Genomic DNA, 18,650 nt, shown 5'->3' with positions numbered 1-18,650 from the left:
GCCTCAACTCCAACGGGACTTGGCTGATTAATGACTTGGCTGATTAACCTGCCACGAGCAATGAGTGTGATGGGCAAACATCTATTAGGCGCACTACGAATGTAGTGGTATAGACATGTTGGGAATGTGGGTCTCACGGGGAGCGTGCAAGGGATAAGTCCCTGCAGGAGCACTATCCTCTGTGACCTCTGTGGCTCAGATCGATATAGCGTCTGCTATGTAAGGAGGAGGTCCAGGGTTCGAGTCCTAATTGGAGCACACATTTTCAACATGTCCCCGATGCTGTATATCAACGCCTGTTTGCAGCCAGGGTGTCGATTTAATTATCATTTCATTCCAGAGAAGCTACACGGTCATCAATGGTATCTGTTCTTACATGAACAGTTACTACCTTCATGTATACTTAAAAAAGGATGTAATTTTTCTGAGCAATGTAATTTCAGTTGTCAGATGTTTTGAAAAGCGAAACATAACTTTGAATACAACTTCAATATTAGTAATTCAGCCAAATCACCTCCCTGTCCAAGTCATATGTTGTTTAAAGGCATTGAATTTTTCACAAATATTTTAATTTATCAGACAAAAGAATTTCATGTATATTTCAAAGTATTATGAACATCATTCAACATTACTGAATCTGTAGGTAGCATATTTTACTCTTCTTCATGAGAGAGCAGAATATAACGTGATCCACCATTGCTGCTGTAAAGGTAAGACCATAGTTATCAGTTTTGAACTGGGCCAGAGGATTGAGTACCTAAGAGGCTGGATGTATTTTGCAGTGACTGTATTTTTTTATTGACATTGAGTGTTGTATTGCCCAGTCAGTTCGTATAAAGTATTGCTAACAATAACACAGAGTAAGCACACCACTTGCAGCAACAACGCGACCCGTGATAACTACAGTTTTGTATGTATTCCCAGGTCAGGCATTCATTTAAGTATTTCACTAATTTAAAAGACATTACGAGTTATTCACCTTCGCTTGTCCTCAGTTGTTTGATTAATAGTAGGCTGTGTCAGGATTATGTCACAATTGAATTAACATGTTAGTGAGGTGAAATTGTAAGAACACCGCTGTGTTCTGGCAAGTGAAACTATTTTTAACTTGGCAACTAGAGAAAGAAGAACAGGGGTACAAGACAGGCAGAAAGAAATCTCCCTCTCTGTTGAAATGTCAGTGTAATACTGTATTCATTGCATTTTAATATTAAACGGTTGACCTGTCGATTTTTTTGTCATATCTACATCTACATGGATGCTCTACAAATCACACTTAAGTGCCCAGCAGAGAGTTTATCAAACCAACTTCACAATAGTTCTCTATTATTCCACTTTCGAAAAGCGTATGGGAAAACAGACTCCTATATCCTTCCCTGCGAGCTCTAGTTTCCCTTATTTTATGATAATCGTTTCTACCTATGTAGGTGTGCGTAAACAAAATATTTTCGCATTCGGAGGAGAAAGTTGGTGATTGAAATTTCGTGAGAAGATGCCGCGCGAGTGCAACGAGAAACTCCTTTGTTTTAATGATGTCCAGCCCAAATCCTGTATCATGTCCATGACATGTCCTTGTTTCTCGATAACACAAAATGTGTAGCCCTTCTTTGAACTTTCTCGATGTAGTCCATTAATCCTATCTGGTAAGAACCCCGCACCGTGCAGTAGCATTCCAAAAGACGATGGACGAGCATAGTCTCTTTGGCACATCTATTGCATCTTGTAAGTGTTCTGTCAATAAAGTGCAGTCTTTGGTTCTCCTTCTCCGCAGCATTTTCAATGAGTACTTTCCATTTTAAGTTGTTCATAACTGTAATTCCTAGGTATTTACTTGAATTTATGGGTTTTAAATTTGACTGATTTATCGTGTAACGGAAGTTTAACGGATTCTTGGTAGTACTTATGTGGATGGTCTCATACTTTTCGTTGTTTAGGGTCAATTGCCAATTTTCGCACAATACAGATTTCTTTCTTAAATTGTTTTGATATTTGTTTTGATCATCAGATAAATTTACTATACGACAGATGACAGCATCATCTGCAAACAACCGAAGACGGCCAGTCAGGTTGTCTCCTAAATCGTTTACATAGATAAGCAACAGCAGAGGACCTAAAACAGTCCCTTGAAGAACGCCAGAAATCACTTCTGTTTTACAGGTTGACATTTCGTCATTTACTACGAACTGTGACCTCTCTGACAAGAAATCACGAATCCAGATGCATAACTGAGACTATATTCCCGAAACACACAGTTTGATAACAAAGTGCTTGTGAGGTGCGGTGTCAAAACCCTTCTGGAAATCTAGAAATACAGAACCAATTTGAAATCCTTTGTCGACAGCACTCCAAATGATGTTTTCTAAATACGTGTTGAGAGTGGGTCAACAGACTATTTTCTCCAGGTAATTCAAAACGGTCGAACACAATATATGTTCCAAGATCCTGCTGCATATCGACGTTAATGAAATGGGCCTTTAATTTAGTGGACTACTCCTACTACCGTTCTTGAATATTTGTGTGACCTGCGCAGCTTTCCCGTGCGGTTCTAGGCGCTGCAGTCTGGAGCCGAGCGACCGCTACGGCCGCAGGTTCGAATCCTGCCTCGGGCATGGATGTGTGTGATGTCCTTAGGTTAGTTAGGTTTAATTAGTTCTAAGTTTTGGGTGACTGATGACCTCAGAAGTTAAGTCGCATAGTGCTCAGAGCCATTAGAACCAATCCAGCTTTCCAGTCTTTGGGTACGGATATTTCGTCAAGCGAGTGTTTGTATATGATTGTTTAGTATGGAGCTATTGCATCAGCATGCTCTGAAAGGAACTAATTGGCATACAGTCTGGACTGAAAGACTTGCTTTTATTAATTCATTTAAGCTACTTCACTATGTCGAGTATATCTACTTTTAAATTACTCATGCTGGCAGCTGTTTTTGATTCGATTTTGGGAATATTTACTTCGTCCTCTTGGATGAAGGGACTTTGGAATATTTACTTCGTCCTCCTGGATGAAGGAATTTTGGAGGGCTGCGTTTAGTAACTCTGCTTTAGGAGCATTGTCATTGATAGTATTTCCATTGCTATAGCGCAAAGAAAGCATTGATTATGTCTTGCTCGCTAGCTGGAGCTTAGGAGTTTTGCGTGATAGGCCTTTGTGTGTAGGCTAATTGGTTAGAACTACACGTCGCCTACCGTGCCGTATCGTCAGGGAGAGAGCCCCCCATCACTACCGTTGTCCCCTCCCCTCATGCACCTTCTGCACAGCTATCGTCCAAGTACTCACAGCTGGAGGAAGAGTAGTTTGTGCGGCGCAGGTCGGCGATGGTGGCGACGTAGGTGGCGTTGAGACAGGAGCCGCGAGCGTCGGCGCCGAAGTCAGCGACGGCGAGCGCCGCGTGGCGCTGCAGCGCCGTCTCTCCTGGAGAGCTGCGCGCCGCGGCGCACAGCCGCCTGACGCCGTCGCCCACCTTGTTGGACGACGACTGCACTGCGTTCGCGAAGGGAACTTCCAGGACGTCCTCCACTGAGGCCACGTCCTCCGTGTTGCTGGCGTTCAGGGGCGTGCACAGTCTGCAACACGGAACAATGGTGGCCCTGAACTAAAAATCATATAGCTGGCCTCTTTCTGTGACTGATTCTTTCGACCCAGAATGTTACACGTTCTACAAGTGTCAAATTCTATGGTCATCGATTTAGCGGAAAAAAATTTGAGCATCTACGATACATACTGCGTTATTAATATAAGGTAATTGTGACCAATACTTCGTTTGTGAGCAAAGCAATAATCTGTAAAACACATGTCCAAAGCTGGAACTGTCATGAATAATCTACAGTCTAAAGCATTGACTGCACACCGTCCAGCGCAGAGCCGCGAAACGACTTTAAGGGGGGTAGGACGCCAAACGGGCCGACTTGGAGCAGGAGAGGCACCACAGGACATTTTAATTTGCACTGTCTATACTTTTACAAATAAATTCATAAAACTTTTCCGCATGACCAGGAAGAATTCAGGGTTCACACTTATAGAAGAGGAAGTTCAAAAACATAACGAAACAATTTTTTTTGCATGTGAAATTTCATCATTTTTTTACTTGGTATTGGCTGCATCTGTTGCTGTATGTACACTTTTCTTCGTAAATAAGAGAGATTCTTCGATGAATTTTGCACAACTTACAAACCATACTTACAGGTCTATGAAGCTGTAGAATTTATTTAATCTATGGAAAAATGAATGGGCTGTTACGTTTTAAACTTCGTGTTTAGAGAAAACTGATTTTTATAGTTAATTATCTCAATTTTTACCACAATTTTTAACAGATTAGCAAAATTCTAGAGTTTCACACACCTGTAAGTATGGTTTGTATGCTGTGCAACATGCTGCACATCGTGTACTTGTAGTAGCAAGTTGCGCCGGCGGAGGATTGTAGTAGGAGCTCTGCTGAGTTATTCTCCCACGCGGCGTCACCCAACAGTGAGAAGTGTCGTTTCTTTGGCAGTTCTTTGAGTGTGTGTACAGTGCAGACGTGACACGAGGAAATAGCTAGTTCTTACGAACAATGTGCGGCAGTGAAGTTTTGTTTCTTGCTCGGCAAGAACGCAGCAGAAACTGTTGCGATTATCCAGACAGCCTACAAAGACCATGCTCTCAGTAAAACACAAGTGTACGAATGGTTTTCTCGGTTTTAAAAAGGGACAGTTGGTGGTTGAAGATCAGCCCCGTTCCGGTCGACCTTCAACTGCTCGAAGCGAAGACAACATCGACAAAATCCGTGATCTCATCAGTGAAGATCGACGTAGGACAATCGACCAACTCGAGAACTTGTCCGGGTTGTCCTGGAGCTCAACTCAGAGTATCTTGACCATCGATTTGGGGATGCGAAGAGTGGCACCAAAATTCGTGCCGAAGCTTCTTACCGGAGATCAAAGGGATCGTCGCGTTCAAGCCTGTCTCGAAATGAAGGACGCGTTCAAAGATGACCCACATTTTTTTCAACAAAATCATTACAGGTGATGAGTCGTAGTGCTATGGGTACGATCCAGGAAGTAAACAACAGTCATCACAATGGAAGTCACCTGGGTCACCTCGACCACAAAAATCTCGACAAGTGAAATCGAATGTGAAAACGATGTTGATTTGTTTTTTTGACATTAAAGGGATCGTACACTCTGAATTTGTCCCTGAAAACTAGACAGTAAACGAACAATTCTATTTGGAGGCTATGAAACGGCTTCTCAGAAGTTTGTCGCGAAAACGTCCGGCTTTGTGGGATTCTGGCGTGTGGACCCTGCGTCACGACAACGCTCCCGCGCACACGGCTCTCAGCGTTCGCTAGTTTTTGGCCTCAACGAAGACGACTACCTTGACCCATGCCCCCTATTTGCCGGATTTAGCACCCTCGGACTTCTTCCTATTCCCGAGGATGAAAAGAGACTTGAGAGGGAAGCGTTTTGCAGATTTGGAAGACGTAAAACGCAGTGTCATGAAAGTGCTGGCAGGTATCAAAGAGGACGAATTTAAAAGATGCTTCGAACACTGGAATGAACGTTTGGACAAGTGTATTAATGCCAATGGAGAGTACTTCGAAAGATATAAAGGTTGTATTTCAAAACAATAAAGTATATGCTTTCTAGAAAGAAATTCCGGTTATTTTTGGGTCCCCTCTCGTATGCTTGAATACGTTCTCGCCGCTGTACTGGAGATCCCATCCCACAGGTCCCTGCACAAGTGAGTAAGAAGGCAGAAGTTGTCATCATGCAACACTGGTTTCAGCGTGGCACAATGCAACCACTAAAAAGCACTTTGCAGTTCCTTCCAGAAACAATGAGGATCAAAATGAAACAAAGCACCGTTCACTAGAACAAGAGTGATGCACTTAATTCACTCCCTTTATATATATTCAATGGCATAGAGCCATTATTATGATTATTAGCGAATTTCCCTTTGGAGAACGATAAGAAGGTGATTTTCAGTCTTTCTTAATGTTCTTCTTATTTTCTCAAAATTTCTTCATTTTCTCCCAGATGGCCTTTCTTCTTTCTTTGGTCCTCTATGGTCTTGGTTCTGTCTCTGGAGTACACTTCCACTTGTCAATTTTGCTTTTGAATGTATCCCTGTCTGATGTGTTTGTTATGTCAATTTTTGCTTTTGTCAAACTTTCTTAACTTCACTTACGCAGGGTATTCATACTTTAAGTGATGTCGTATAGTCCAATGGATGTTTAATTAGTCTGTTTCCATGTAATCTGTCTAGGTGTCCATTGAATTTCATTCGTCTCTTTCTGATGTCACTTTCGATCTTTGACACTTTTTCTGTAGTCTCGATGGTATGTAGTCTGCTTCCATCTTGTGTGTTCAGTGGTCACAGAATTTTTCTAATAATCCTTCTCTCTGCTTTCCTAATTTATTGTAAATCTAGTTTTCGATGCGATGAGAGTGTTTCACTTGCATATGTGACTGTCGGTTTGATTACTGTGTTGTAGTGTCTGATTTTAGTGCCTTTTGAGAGGCATTTTTTGTTATAAAAATTTTGAACACCTACATATTACATATAAGTCGCACTCCAAAACTAAGTTCTGGTGACCAATATTTAAACGATGGTATCCCTGAATGAAGTTTTACACATACAGCGCTGTCTACGACCCTTTAGGAAACAACTGGTTCGATTCAGCATTCATTTGCCAGTCAGTGGGAGAAGATCGCAAAGGCCGAGACAATCGTGGATTCCGCCATTTGTGAAGTGCGCCGTGTGATTAGATTTTTGCTGGCAAAACGATCTTCAGCTGCCGAAATCCATCGTGAGTTATGTCTAAGGTATGGATCTTAAACAATGAGTGACAAACAAGTTCTAAAATGTATGGAGAATTTGAAAGTGGCATCGCAAAAATTCTCATGATAACAGCTGATTGAAAGGCTCAGTGTTCGGACTGACAACTTCGTTGACCAAGTGAACCAAAAACTTCAAGTGATCTGCGAGAGACAATTAGTGGTCTGGCTAATAAATTTCAAAACTTTGTTCGAACCTCAGTTTACAGGAATGTAGGTGAACTGATAAGGTATCACAAAAAGTGTGCGAGACGGGTTCCAAAAATGCTCCCTTACCAGCACAAAGAGCAAAGAACGCGTAGTACATTACAGTTTTTGGGGCGCTATAGAGAATATCGAGATGATTTTTTTTCCCGGCATTGTTACCGCGATGAGACGTGGGTATCGTACACCAACGCGGAATCGAAAGAACAGTAAATTCAACCATACCAAAAAAGTTTAAGCAATCTCCGTTCTGAATCGAAAAATTATGGCTGCCATTTTTTGGGACGAAGTTGGCAACCTTTTGATTGACTTTATGGATCGTAGGTCAATAATTATAGCTGACGTATATTGTAAAACGCTAACCAAACAGATTCGCGATCCAAAATCGACGCAGTAGCAAAGTTTTGTCTGGCATAATCCTCTACAGAACGAAGTACGATCTCACAGCGCAGCCAAAAGCAAGCAGAAGATTCAAGATTTTCGTTGGGAACTTTTTTATCACCCTCTGTACATTCCCGTTGTTGCATCAAACGACTATTTCCCCTTGTTGCATTCGAAAAAGTGGCCATGAGTGAGGCATAGTGCCGTTACATCGTGCTAATTGAGATTGGAGATCCGTGAACAGGCGTGCAGTATGAGTCACTCCCAGGACGGGTGGCGTCAGATGTCGGCGTGTACGTTGTTTCTATGCGATTTTGTATAGGTCACTGGCTGACGGACACTGTTTGAACTGCAGTCAAAATACTGTCGTTTTTATTTGCAGTTCAGTTTGTTTAATTTTCTGATTGTTTATTAATTTCTACTATAATTGTGCTTAGTTATGAGAGTGAGTGAAGGTGTGAATGTGAAAGAGTGTTTCATATACATTCAAGTTACAGGTAATGTGAGGAGTGTTCGAGTGTTCGAGAATGACGTGTGTGTTAGTCATTCGTGCCGGGGAGTTTATTACAAACTAATTCGTCAGTTTATGGTACTGGAGAAATGATAGTATGATTTCGATGTAGAAGTTAATTTTATGTTTGTGCATTTTCAAAATTTATTTACGGTAATTTACTGTTCTGATTCAGTGACGAATTTTGATTGGTTCTGTATACAGGGTGTTACAAAAAGGTACGGCCAAACTTTCAGGAAACATTCCTCACACACAAAGAAAGTAAATATGTTATGTGGACATGTGTCCGGAAACGCTTACTTTCCAAGTTAGAGCTCATTTTATTACTTCTCTTCAAATCACATTGATCATGGAATGGAAACACACAGCAACAGAACGTACCAGCGTGACTTCAAACACTTTGTTACAGGAAATGTTCAAAATGTCCTCCGTTAGCGAGGATACATGCATCCACCCTCCGTCGCATGGAATCCCTGATACGATGATGCAGCCCCGGAGAATGGCATATTGTATCACAGCCGTCCACAATACGAACACGAAGAGTCTCTACATTTGATACCGGGATTGTATAGACAAATGCCCCTATAAATGAAAGTCAAGAGGGTTGAGGTCACGAGAGCGTGGAGGTCATGGAATTGGTCCGCCTCTACCAATCCATCGGTCACCGAATCTGTTGTTGAGAAGCGTACGAACAATTCGACTGAAATGTGCAGGAGCTCCATCGTGCATTAACCACATATTGTGTCGCACTTGTAAAGGCACATGTTCTAGCAGCACAGGTAGAGTATCCCGCATGAAATGATGAAAACGTGCTCCATTGAGCATAGGTGCAAGAAACTAAAATGAGGTCTAATATGGAAATTAAGCGTTTTCGGACACATGTCCACATAACGTCTTTTCTTTATTTGTGTGTGAGGAATGTTTCCTGAAAGTTTGGCCGTACCTTTTTTGTAACACCCTGTATATGCGCGGGACTGAGCGGGTTTGATGCTGTTTCCGATTGGCTGTGACGTTTCTCTGCCAATCAGAAATTCGCATGTTCGTGCGTATTTTGGGTTCTAGAAACTTCCTTTGTGTAGAGAGAAGAGTAGAGTCGGGGCTTGAATCTGATACTGATCAGACCTACTGATATGTACCCCGGTGAAAATGGTTAATACTGTTATACTTCGGCACCAAAATGTTTGAGAAGTGCCGTAAAGTGTAGTAGAGAGTTCGATTTAAGGCACAGTGCGAAATTCGGAACTTTTGGTAACATTTTAAATAACTAAATTTCGCGTGACGTGTTCCTTACTCGCGAACGTGAACATTTTGTTATGTGAGAATGATTATAGCAACCTTTAAGAGAGCCATTCTGCAAGAAACAGTCCGTTTGTAAACTGTCGGTAAGCTTGACCATAAACTGGTTATGGTTATGAATGGTATTTGCGAGTGGGCTTTTCAGACTTTGTACAGCTTAGAGTAAGGCTTGGTAGTAACTGGTGTATTCAAGCTTACCGTAATAGAGTGAAAGTTTACGCATATAAATACTTTCATGTAACTATTCCTTCCACCGACACTGCAATTATGTGGAAAAGTAAAGCAGATATGTATTAAAATATTACTGTCAATAAAAACTTTTTCTCATCAACTTGTTTTTATTATTTTCTTTTTAATGACCAACGGACCTTAGTTTCGGAAAACGCCTCTCAAAATGGCCAAATTCTATGAAACCCGATTCAGTGAAAAGAAATGGTTTCTCAGCAACTACCACACACATTTTATTCGTAACATAAGGTAATTGCGACCTTTACTTGTCAGGAATATTATCAGTCTTCATTTGTAAACGTGTAAAACACATATCTGAAGTTGGAACTGCCATGAAGAATATTGTAAAACGCTTATGTGCCACAGCTGATTGTGTAATATTGTGTTCTATTTACACTGAAGTGACAGAAGTCATGGAATAGCGATATGCACACATGCAGATGGTGGTAGTATTGAGCACACAAGATATAAAAGGGCAATTCATTGACGGAGCTGTCATTGGTACTCATGTGATGCAAGAGAAAGAATTTCAGACGTGATTATGGCCGCGCGGCGGGAATTAACAGACTCTGAACGCGGAATGGTTGTTGGAGCTAGATGTATGGGACATTCCATTCGCAAATTTTCAGAGAATTCAATATTCTGAGATCCACAGAGTGAAGAATGTGCTAATAGCTATTCTTAGATGTTAAGTTGAATTTAGTGCCTTAGTTTTATGTGAATTATCGTGTAACAGAAATTTAACGGATTCTTTTTACTACTCATATTAATTATCGTGTAACAGAAATTCCAGGCCTTACTTTTCACCACGGACAACTCAGTGGCTGATGGACTTCATTTAACGACCGAGAACAGTGGCGTTTTCTTAGAGATGTCAGTGGTAACAGGCAAGTATCGCTGGGTGAAATCAATGTGGGACGTACCATGAACGTAACTGTTAAAACACTGTGGCCAAATTTGGCGTTAATGGGCTATACCAACAAACGAGTGATGCGAGTGCTTTTGATAGCAGCACGACATCGCCTACAGCACCTCATCTGGGCTCGTTACCATATCAGTTGCACCCAGACGAGTGGAAAACCATGGCTTGGACCCAGTTTCAGTTGGGAAGAGCTGATGGTAGGCTTTGGGTGCAGCGCAGACCCCATGACACCGTGGACTCAAGTTTTCAATGAGGCAATGTGCAAGCTGGTGTTGCTCCATAATGGTGTGGCTGTATTTAAATGAAATGGACTGGGTCGTCTGGTGCAACTGAACTGAACGTTGACTGGAAAAGGTCATGTTCGGCTACTTCATCTGCAGCCATTCATGGACTGCATGTTCCCAAACAATGATGGAATTTTTATAAATGAATAACGTGCCATGTCATTGTTTGTGACTGGTTTGAAGAACATTCTGGACAATTAGAGTGAATGGTTTGTTCAGCCAGATCGCCCAACATGAATCATATCGAACATTTATGGGACGTAATCGAGAGTCAATTCGTGCACAGAATCCTGTACTGGCAATAGATTCACAGTTATGGGAAGGTAAAAAGGCAGCATAGCTCAGTATTTATGCAGGGGACTTCCAACGAACTGTTTAGACCATGCCACGTTTAGATGCTGCAGTATGATGGGCAGAAGGTGGTCCGATAGGATATTGGGAGACATCCCATGACTTTTGCCACATCAGTGTGAAGCTGGTCGTCTTCAGTGGCCAATACAGCACAGGAACTGGACAGTAGCTGTCAAGGACTTCGTAGTGCGTTCCTATGAGTCATGATCTTGGCTCTTTTCAAATGATTCAAGCCGTAGAGTGCACTGGTGACACGGTGAGGCCTATAACTCGCAGCAGGTGGAGGGCGCCGCTCATTCATGAGGTGCTCCTTTGATATTTTTGGGGGCACTTTCCATATCTTGACGCGGACCCAGTTGGTGAGATAACCATTAATAAGAACCACGATGTCTATTTCAACGTTCTCGGTGGCCAAGTGTTAGTCTTTCTTCTATATCGTTACTATGAGTACGTCGCAGACACTCCTTTGTTAAGTGTCAAGAAATCGATTTTTTAATTTTGTCTTAAAAAATTCTCTGTAGTTTTCTGAACAATAAAAAGTTTCTTTCAAGAACATTCTAGTGAACAAAGCCCCAAAATTACAATTTACAATATCTGTGCACATGACACCTCCACCATGTCATGGAGACAGCTCTGTTAAAAACAGAATTTTGCCCTCAGTTGTTTATTATGACTTTTTAATCTCTAATGTCTTAGTGACACGAGATTATTAGAGAAGTAACAATATGGTAGGACTCAAAACCAAAATGAGAGTTTTAACAACTATGTATGGGAACAGATACAAAACACTGTTATGATAGGACTAAATACTTTGATAACAGGCGTGCTGGATGCTCTGTTATGTTTCAGTGATACTGCAGTGTGTGCCAGAACTATATACTTATATGGATATGGCGTCTGTTCTTTCGGACATATAAGTGTATAGTTGTGGCAAAACCGGCCATGACCTTCTTCTTCTGTGAAGATGTACACGTATTACCCAAACTCTTACGGGACTTGGTAAGTATGTCTTCCACGAGTAATGAATGTGTTGGGTAGGGACATACAAGGTGAGAATGTGGGTCTCGCGGGAGGCGTGCGAGAGATAGTCCCTGCAGTCGCACTATGCTCCGTGCCCTCGGTTGCTCACATGGATAGAGAGTCTGTCATGTAAGCAGGAGATCCCAGGTTCGAGTCCCAGTCGGGGCATACATTTTCACCTGTCCCCGTTGATACATATCAACGCCTGTCAGCAGCTGAAGGTATTAATATATAATTCTAATTTAGTTATAGACGGCTGCAGGTCATCAGTGGTGCCTATTCTTGCGGACATATCCGAAAGATCAGACACCATATTCATATAAGTATAATTAAGAAGCTGGCTTCTCTAATGTATAGACTGCACTACTCGGAAGTGGAATTGGTTAATAAGAAAGATTCAGCCAATTTAGCCTTCGTTGTATGATAGTGAAACATGAACTAAGCATTTGAGATGTGGTGCTATAGACGAGTGTTGAAAATCAGGTGAGTTAATGAGGTGAAGAATGAGGAGGTTCTGCGCTGAATCGGAGAGGAAACAAATATGTGGAACACGCTGACAAGGTTCAAAATGGTTCAAATGGCTCTGAGCACTATAGGACTTAACATCTGAGGTCATCAGTCCCCTAGAATTTAGAACTACTTAAACCTAACTAACCTAAAGATATCACACACATCCATGCCAAAGGCACGATTCGAACCTGCGACCGTAGCGGCCGCGCGGTTCCAGACTGTAGCGCCTAGAACCGCTCGGCCACCCCGGCCGGCACTGACAAGGAGAAGGGGAAGGATGATAGAACATCTGTTAAGACATCAGGTAATAACTTCCATGGTACTAGAGGAAGCTGTAGAGGATAAAACTGTAGAGGAAGACAGAGGTTGGATTACATCCAGCAAATAATAGGTTGCAAGTGCTACTCAGGAGTGAAGAGGTTGGCATAGGAGAGGATTTCGTGTCGAGCCGCACCAAAACCAGTCAGAAGACGGAAAAAAATCGAAGGACTTCAACTGGAGACTCGACCTTTGCTCGGTAGTACGAGAGACATTTCATAAATAATGCATACAAATTTTTTTACTTACACTTTTTTTTCAATATTTTTACAGTCCCTCAATATAGTTTCCCTGCCTCTTTATGACAGAATCCCAATGCCTCGGAAGCTGTATTATTCCACCTAGGACACTTGTTCATTTGTCGAATGGCTCGGGTAACGGTGGTAGAAAGCTCTTCCAGGGAAAGATAACTATGTCCACGCTTAGCTTTTTCAACTTCCGGAACAAGTCGAAGTCTGGTGCACTCATGGCCGGGCTGTAGGGAGGATGCGGCAACACTTTTCATCCGTATTCACGCAGTTTTTGGGCTACAGCATTGCCGACATGCGGGCGAATGTTGCCGTGAAGAATGAGTGACCCAGCCTCGAGCAACTGGGGTAGCGTTTTGTGCATTTCTGTGCCCAGGTTTCGCATTAAGTTACGATACTACACATTTGTGACACTTGTTCCACATGGGACTCTATCTGCCATGGTCATTCCTTGGTGGATCATAAGCAGAAATCATCAACGGGTAGAGATTTAATTGAGCGTGCTGAAACTTTTTTGACGTGGAGAATCTGGAACTCTCCTCTCACTTTACTGTGATTTCAACTCTAACCCACCTTTCATCAATAGTGACAATTCGACACAAGAATGCTTGGCCTTCGCGACCGAATCGTTGTTTGAGCAAGATTGCAATGTCCAGGCGTTTCTGTAGTGTGGGACCTGTCTCGCAGAAATTTCTCTCTTCTTCAAATAATTTGCCAAAATACTGAATACTGAAAATGGAGGGATTCATGTGGCTTCTTCAAGAACGTCTGCCACTGCCACAAGTTTCTCACTTCGCTCATCAGTCGACGGTTTTGGCCTTCCGGGTCTTGGTTTATCTTCTGCGCTCATACGACCTCCACGAAATGAATAACCCCGACGTGAAACTGTAACTACGGTCCGCTGTAAACTCAACGCAAACATCACTTAACCCACTTGTGGATTTTTGTTTTTGCTGCGGATTTTTGCAGCGTAAAATTTCGATCTTGATGTACGACCCGAGATCCCCGCAGGATCCATTTGCACCTCTCGCCAATTTTATATTAGAGTACATTGCGAAAAAAAGGACACGTACTTCTTCCTCAAGCTCTCAACTACATCTGACGTAATGTCCATTGTTGTCGCATCAAATAGTCCACAGTAATACCAACCCGTTCATTGTTTATGAAGTGTTCCAAGTAAATGTTCTCTCATCATATCTGAGTAAAATTTCCCAGAGAGTGGCTGGGGGGATTGCTACTCACCTAAAGAACTTGCTGATGACGGCGTTGTCTGCCTCTGTCTGCAGGCGGTCCTCGAGCTCAGCTGCCGCAGCGCGGATGTCCTCCAGGCAAGCGGCGTCGTTGGCGCCGATCACCTCCCCTACGACCTCCAGGTAACCTGCGACGAGGGGACACCGATGTTACGCAGGAGGTGCAAGCGTTTACATAGTGTCCACTGAGTTCACACCATTCGGATGGAGTTTGATTTGGTATTCCAGACTGTGGCACACAATCGCTATTATGTGTGTGATGTCTGTTCTTTCGGACATGTCCAAAAGAACAGACACAACACATATAGTACTAATATCTATACACCTTGACGCAATTTCATGAAATATCTTCAATGTGGATGCAGCTTAGTTCTGACCTATACAGGGACTCGTGCTAAAATGCTGTGAGGAATGAAGATAGTGGACAGCGTGGCGCTATGGAAGTAGTGTGCGACAAGTTGTGAATACGGGGTGAAAATACGTGGTGGACGAGAAGTGCATTCAGATGACCGACGTGGTAAGCGAAAAGATTTTTAAAAATAAGCAATCGTAGGCGTGTTTCATTTTCGTTTGTGGGTGGAGCCTGAAGTGATAGCAAACATCCGACCTAATTAGTTTTTAGCGCGAAAGTGGCGGTGACATTAAATAGTACATTTGTTTGTGGGTTTGATAGGTTTAGGTGTCAGGGGCCAATGCCTGAAGTAAAAGAGATCTAGAGGAGAAAAAAAGGTGGTAGAGCACTTGTCTGCGAAAGGCGATAACAAACGGTTATGAAAAGAAAATTAAACGAAAAAATTACAAATAAAACCAAACAAAAAAACCAACTGAACAAAAACATAAAGCAAGAAAATACAAAATAAAATAAAAGGTAGCATAAAAAACTAAAAATAAATATTAAACACAGATAAAAATAAAGATAAAAATAAAAATAAAAGACCTAACGCGACGAAAAATAAAGCAAGAAAATGGTAAGGTGATCGCTCACATAAAGTGGGAAATCCAAGTCCGATTGCCGGTCCGGCACAAACTTCCACTTGTCGCCACTGTATTATTACAATACCCTCTTGCGGCTGACATAGGTGTTTCTCTTTCATCATATACCCTACAAATTTTATTCGTTATGACTTTTGGATATCGTCACTCCATAACTGGACTTTTTTTCAGATTTTCAACGTAGGATTTCACGCTCTCATTTGCAGAGGAATTTTGAGACGACTCACGTCACGGAGGGAACAACGAAGGAGTATTGAAAGAGACTACCAATACGGAACCAGATGTACGTACTAACTCTTCCATGAATCATAAAATGTAATCACTAGGAAACCCATGTATTCTATTTGTCAGCAATCAGTCAATAGTAGGAAAGAATACAAAATCCTGCCTTTTACAAGCACAGGGTGTTTCAAAAAGGTATATCCGATTTCAGAACACTAGATGTTCTATATTGAACGCTGAAACTTGGAGTAAATTTTCGCTACATTGTTTTTTTTTTTTTAATTTTGAAAAGAACCTGCTCTTCACCGTACGTACTGCAAACATCCGGACGATATTCAAACTCTTCCGATACTTTTGCGAGCATGTCTGGAGTTCTGCATTCACTGCTGTTGCTATGCGGTGGTTCCATACACCCAAAGTCGTTGGAGGGGGAGGCGCATAACCAGAGCGTTTCAGAAACTCTCACTGAAAGGCCTCATATGGTGAGACCAGCTGACCTTGAGGACCAATGGAGAAACGCACGTCTTGTATGTCCGTTAGGCTGTGGGAGCTGCTATGCCTCACCCCAGACAAAGTACGGCGCACAGTTGTAACTGATTTGGACCTATCCAAATGGAGAAAGAGCATTGACTTTTGTTGTTCCGTTATCGTCATCTCAAATCGACACACACTGGGTAATCAACGGGCGATCTAGTTACCACAGTAGCTAGCTGCACCATGGTGGCCCTTCCTACCAACAGTCGCCAGCAACTTACAACTGTCGTCAAGCTGCATGGTAGTTTTAGCTAAATTCTCGTTACTTCAGCAATTGTAGACGGAAAACTATTTACCGTATGGGTGTCAAGCTTTATTGGAATGATGTTCAGCCTGTGCGTGCAGGATTTGCGTTGTTAGTGGTGTTAGTGTCATGACTTGCCGTTAGGCTCCGATACCGGTGGGGCGACGTAGGGCTGATACACAAGCGTCAGCGTGAATTACAGTCAACGATGGTCTGGACAAGGTGAGCACTTTTATCGAGACGACAGCAATAGTGGTGCAGGTCTTCGCGATTATCGACACATTAAAAGAATACAGGGAGATCTTCTTCCCACACAGGAGTTGAAGAGCACAATTCAAACGTTCGTATTAACTGGCAATTTCGTAATTGTTCCCGGAAAAGACAGACGGTCAATTCCACCACAGACTGTTGAAGAAGTTACTACTGCTGTGGCTGAGAAAGTTGGAAACAATGTACGATCTTCACGCAGTGCACGAGCTGTGTCACGACAACTGGTCCATCGTTGTATTGGGCAGCAGTAGAGAAATCTCTAGTGCGCTTCAAGGCTGCCGTTGTTTCAGATGGTCGTCACACTGATCAACGTTCATAACTCGGAACGTAAACATCGTCGGTAATTAACAAATGTTACCCTCTCATTTGAAAATTAAAATGGTTTATTCGTTTTTTCTCTTCCACATGTCCTTACGAATATTACACAAAGTTTCATTGTCCTACGATCACTCATTTTTCAGTAAGGGGGGGGGGGGGGAGGGGTTCTAAAGTAGTGAAAGTTCAGTTGCAACCACCCCAGTTTTCTTTCTTCATTCATGAAGATGTAGTCTTTTGAAATCGGATGAAGCTTTTGGGATACTCTTTACTTAAAATTGTATCTTTAGAACTCAGTCATGGTTGTAAAGTTGTGGGAAGAGAAATATCAAAAGCATTCTATCTTCTCAAAGACCGTGCTCGCCGTTACTGAACAACTGGAACATCTGAAGTACGTACGTAAACGGCATAGCATATAAACAGAAAGTCATGTGACGACTTTCACGAAATATACGTCAACAGCTTGAACCAACAGTTAATTTCTCAAGATATTTGGCATGAAAATAATAACAAAAGAAAAATAATTAACAAGCGAAGTGTCCGATTGCTAGATGATGGCGTTTTGAATATCGTTGGTCAGTGAGTAACATTGCGTATGGAACCTCTCCACAAGACCATGTAGAGAGGTTTGGACAGACATATTTAGCCTAAAGAAATTGAAATTAGTAAACTCATCAGAAGCCACCTGTCTACGACCTAGGCAGACTTCAGTAAAGTCGATTATTGCAACATTTTATTCCTATCTAAGTTGTCTATATCACGAGAATCGCACAGTGGGAGGAGTGCAATTGTGTGACAGTAGGAAGACGTAGGATACTTAGGAAACGGTGTGACAACCAAAACAGTATCGGATTGTGTACGAACGGCTCCGAAATATCAGCGACCAGCAACCACAGGGTGAGTCACTAACTATTGCCACCTAGAATAACTCCGAAAGTATGATAGCAGCTCAAAAGTTTGTGGGACAAATGTTGGATAAGACAACGGGAGCCATAATATGACATTGGTTTTTTGTCGCTAGATGGGTCACGTCAGAGATATGAAGGTCAACTTTGTTTTTTGAAATGGGATGCTGTAGTTCGGTACTTATTTTCTGATAGCGGCTATCGAGATGAATAAAATGATGTGTAACATAACAGCAAGGTCTTTGGAGGTCAACGATAGTAAAAAAGGTGCCATGAACGTCGTTTTACAGAAGATGTTCGAAGTGATAACCATTGGCATAAATGCAGTGCTACAATCTTCTTATCATGGATTGAGTGGTATTCCTTATCTTTCGGCACTTACCGAAGCACATGCTCTGACAATTCTCTCTCGTATATCGTTCAAATAGTAAATATTCGCCGAATACGGCGTATCTATCTAACGTGCCATTGACATGTAAACACCATTCGATGGTTTCGCAATACAACACTAATAGGAACTGTAAGACTAGTATCGTCGAATCTAGCGAATATGAATGATGTATTCCTTTTAAGAACAAGTCGATATGCTTCTCATTTACGGAGAATGCCAACGAAATTCAGTAAGAGTTAGAGACTTCTACGCTGAAAGATATCCTCAACGTACTCACCATACACGTCGTACATTTAAATTTGTGTATGATAAATTGAAAACAACTGGATATTTAACTCATCGGAAATATATCCGGCAACTAACGAGGGAACTGAAATTGGTACTGTTGCCACTGTGTTTGGAGATCCTTGTGTTAGTTCGCGTCAGATCGCTAGGGAA

At 42.0% G+C, this 18,650-nt stretch overlaps 1 protein-coding gene across 1 annotated transcript in view; it reads right to left on the bottom strand.

Annotated features, from left to right (window-relative positions):
- The window catches only part of LOC126268003 (thymus-specific serine protease-like), a 182,069-nt gene that overhangs the window by 60,773 nt on the left and 102,646 nt on the right, over window positions 1–18,650 (bottom strand). Inside the window, exons 5-6 of the mRNA XM_049973379.1 lie at window positions 14,331–14,466; window positions 3,277–3,563 (exon numbers count right to left, since the gene is read on the bottom strand). Coding sequence (XP_049829336.1) covers window positions 3,277–3,563; window positions 14,331–14,466 — 423 coding nt within the window. The remainder of the gene's footprint in view (window positions 1–3,276; window positions 3,564–14,330; window positions 14,467–18,650) is intronic.

Source organism: Schistocerca gregaria, chromosome 4, assembly GCF_023897955.1.
Source record: "Schistocerca gregaria isolate iqSchGreg1 chromosome 4, iqSchGreg1.2, whole genome shotgun sequence".
In the NCBI taxonomy this organism is placed as follows: Eukaryota; Metazoa; Arthropoda; class Insecta; order Orthoptera; family Acrididae; genus Schistocerca; species Schistocerca gregaria.
This window is presented reverse-complemented; position numbering and strand designations above follow the sequence as displayed.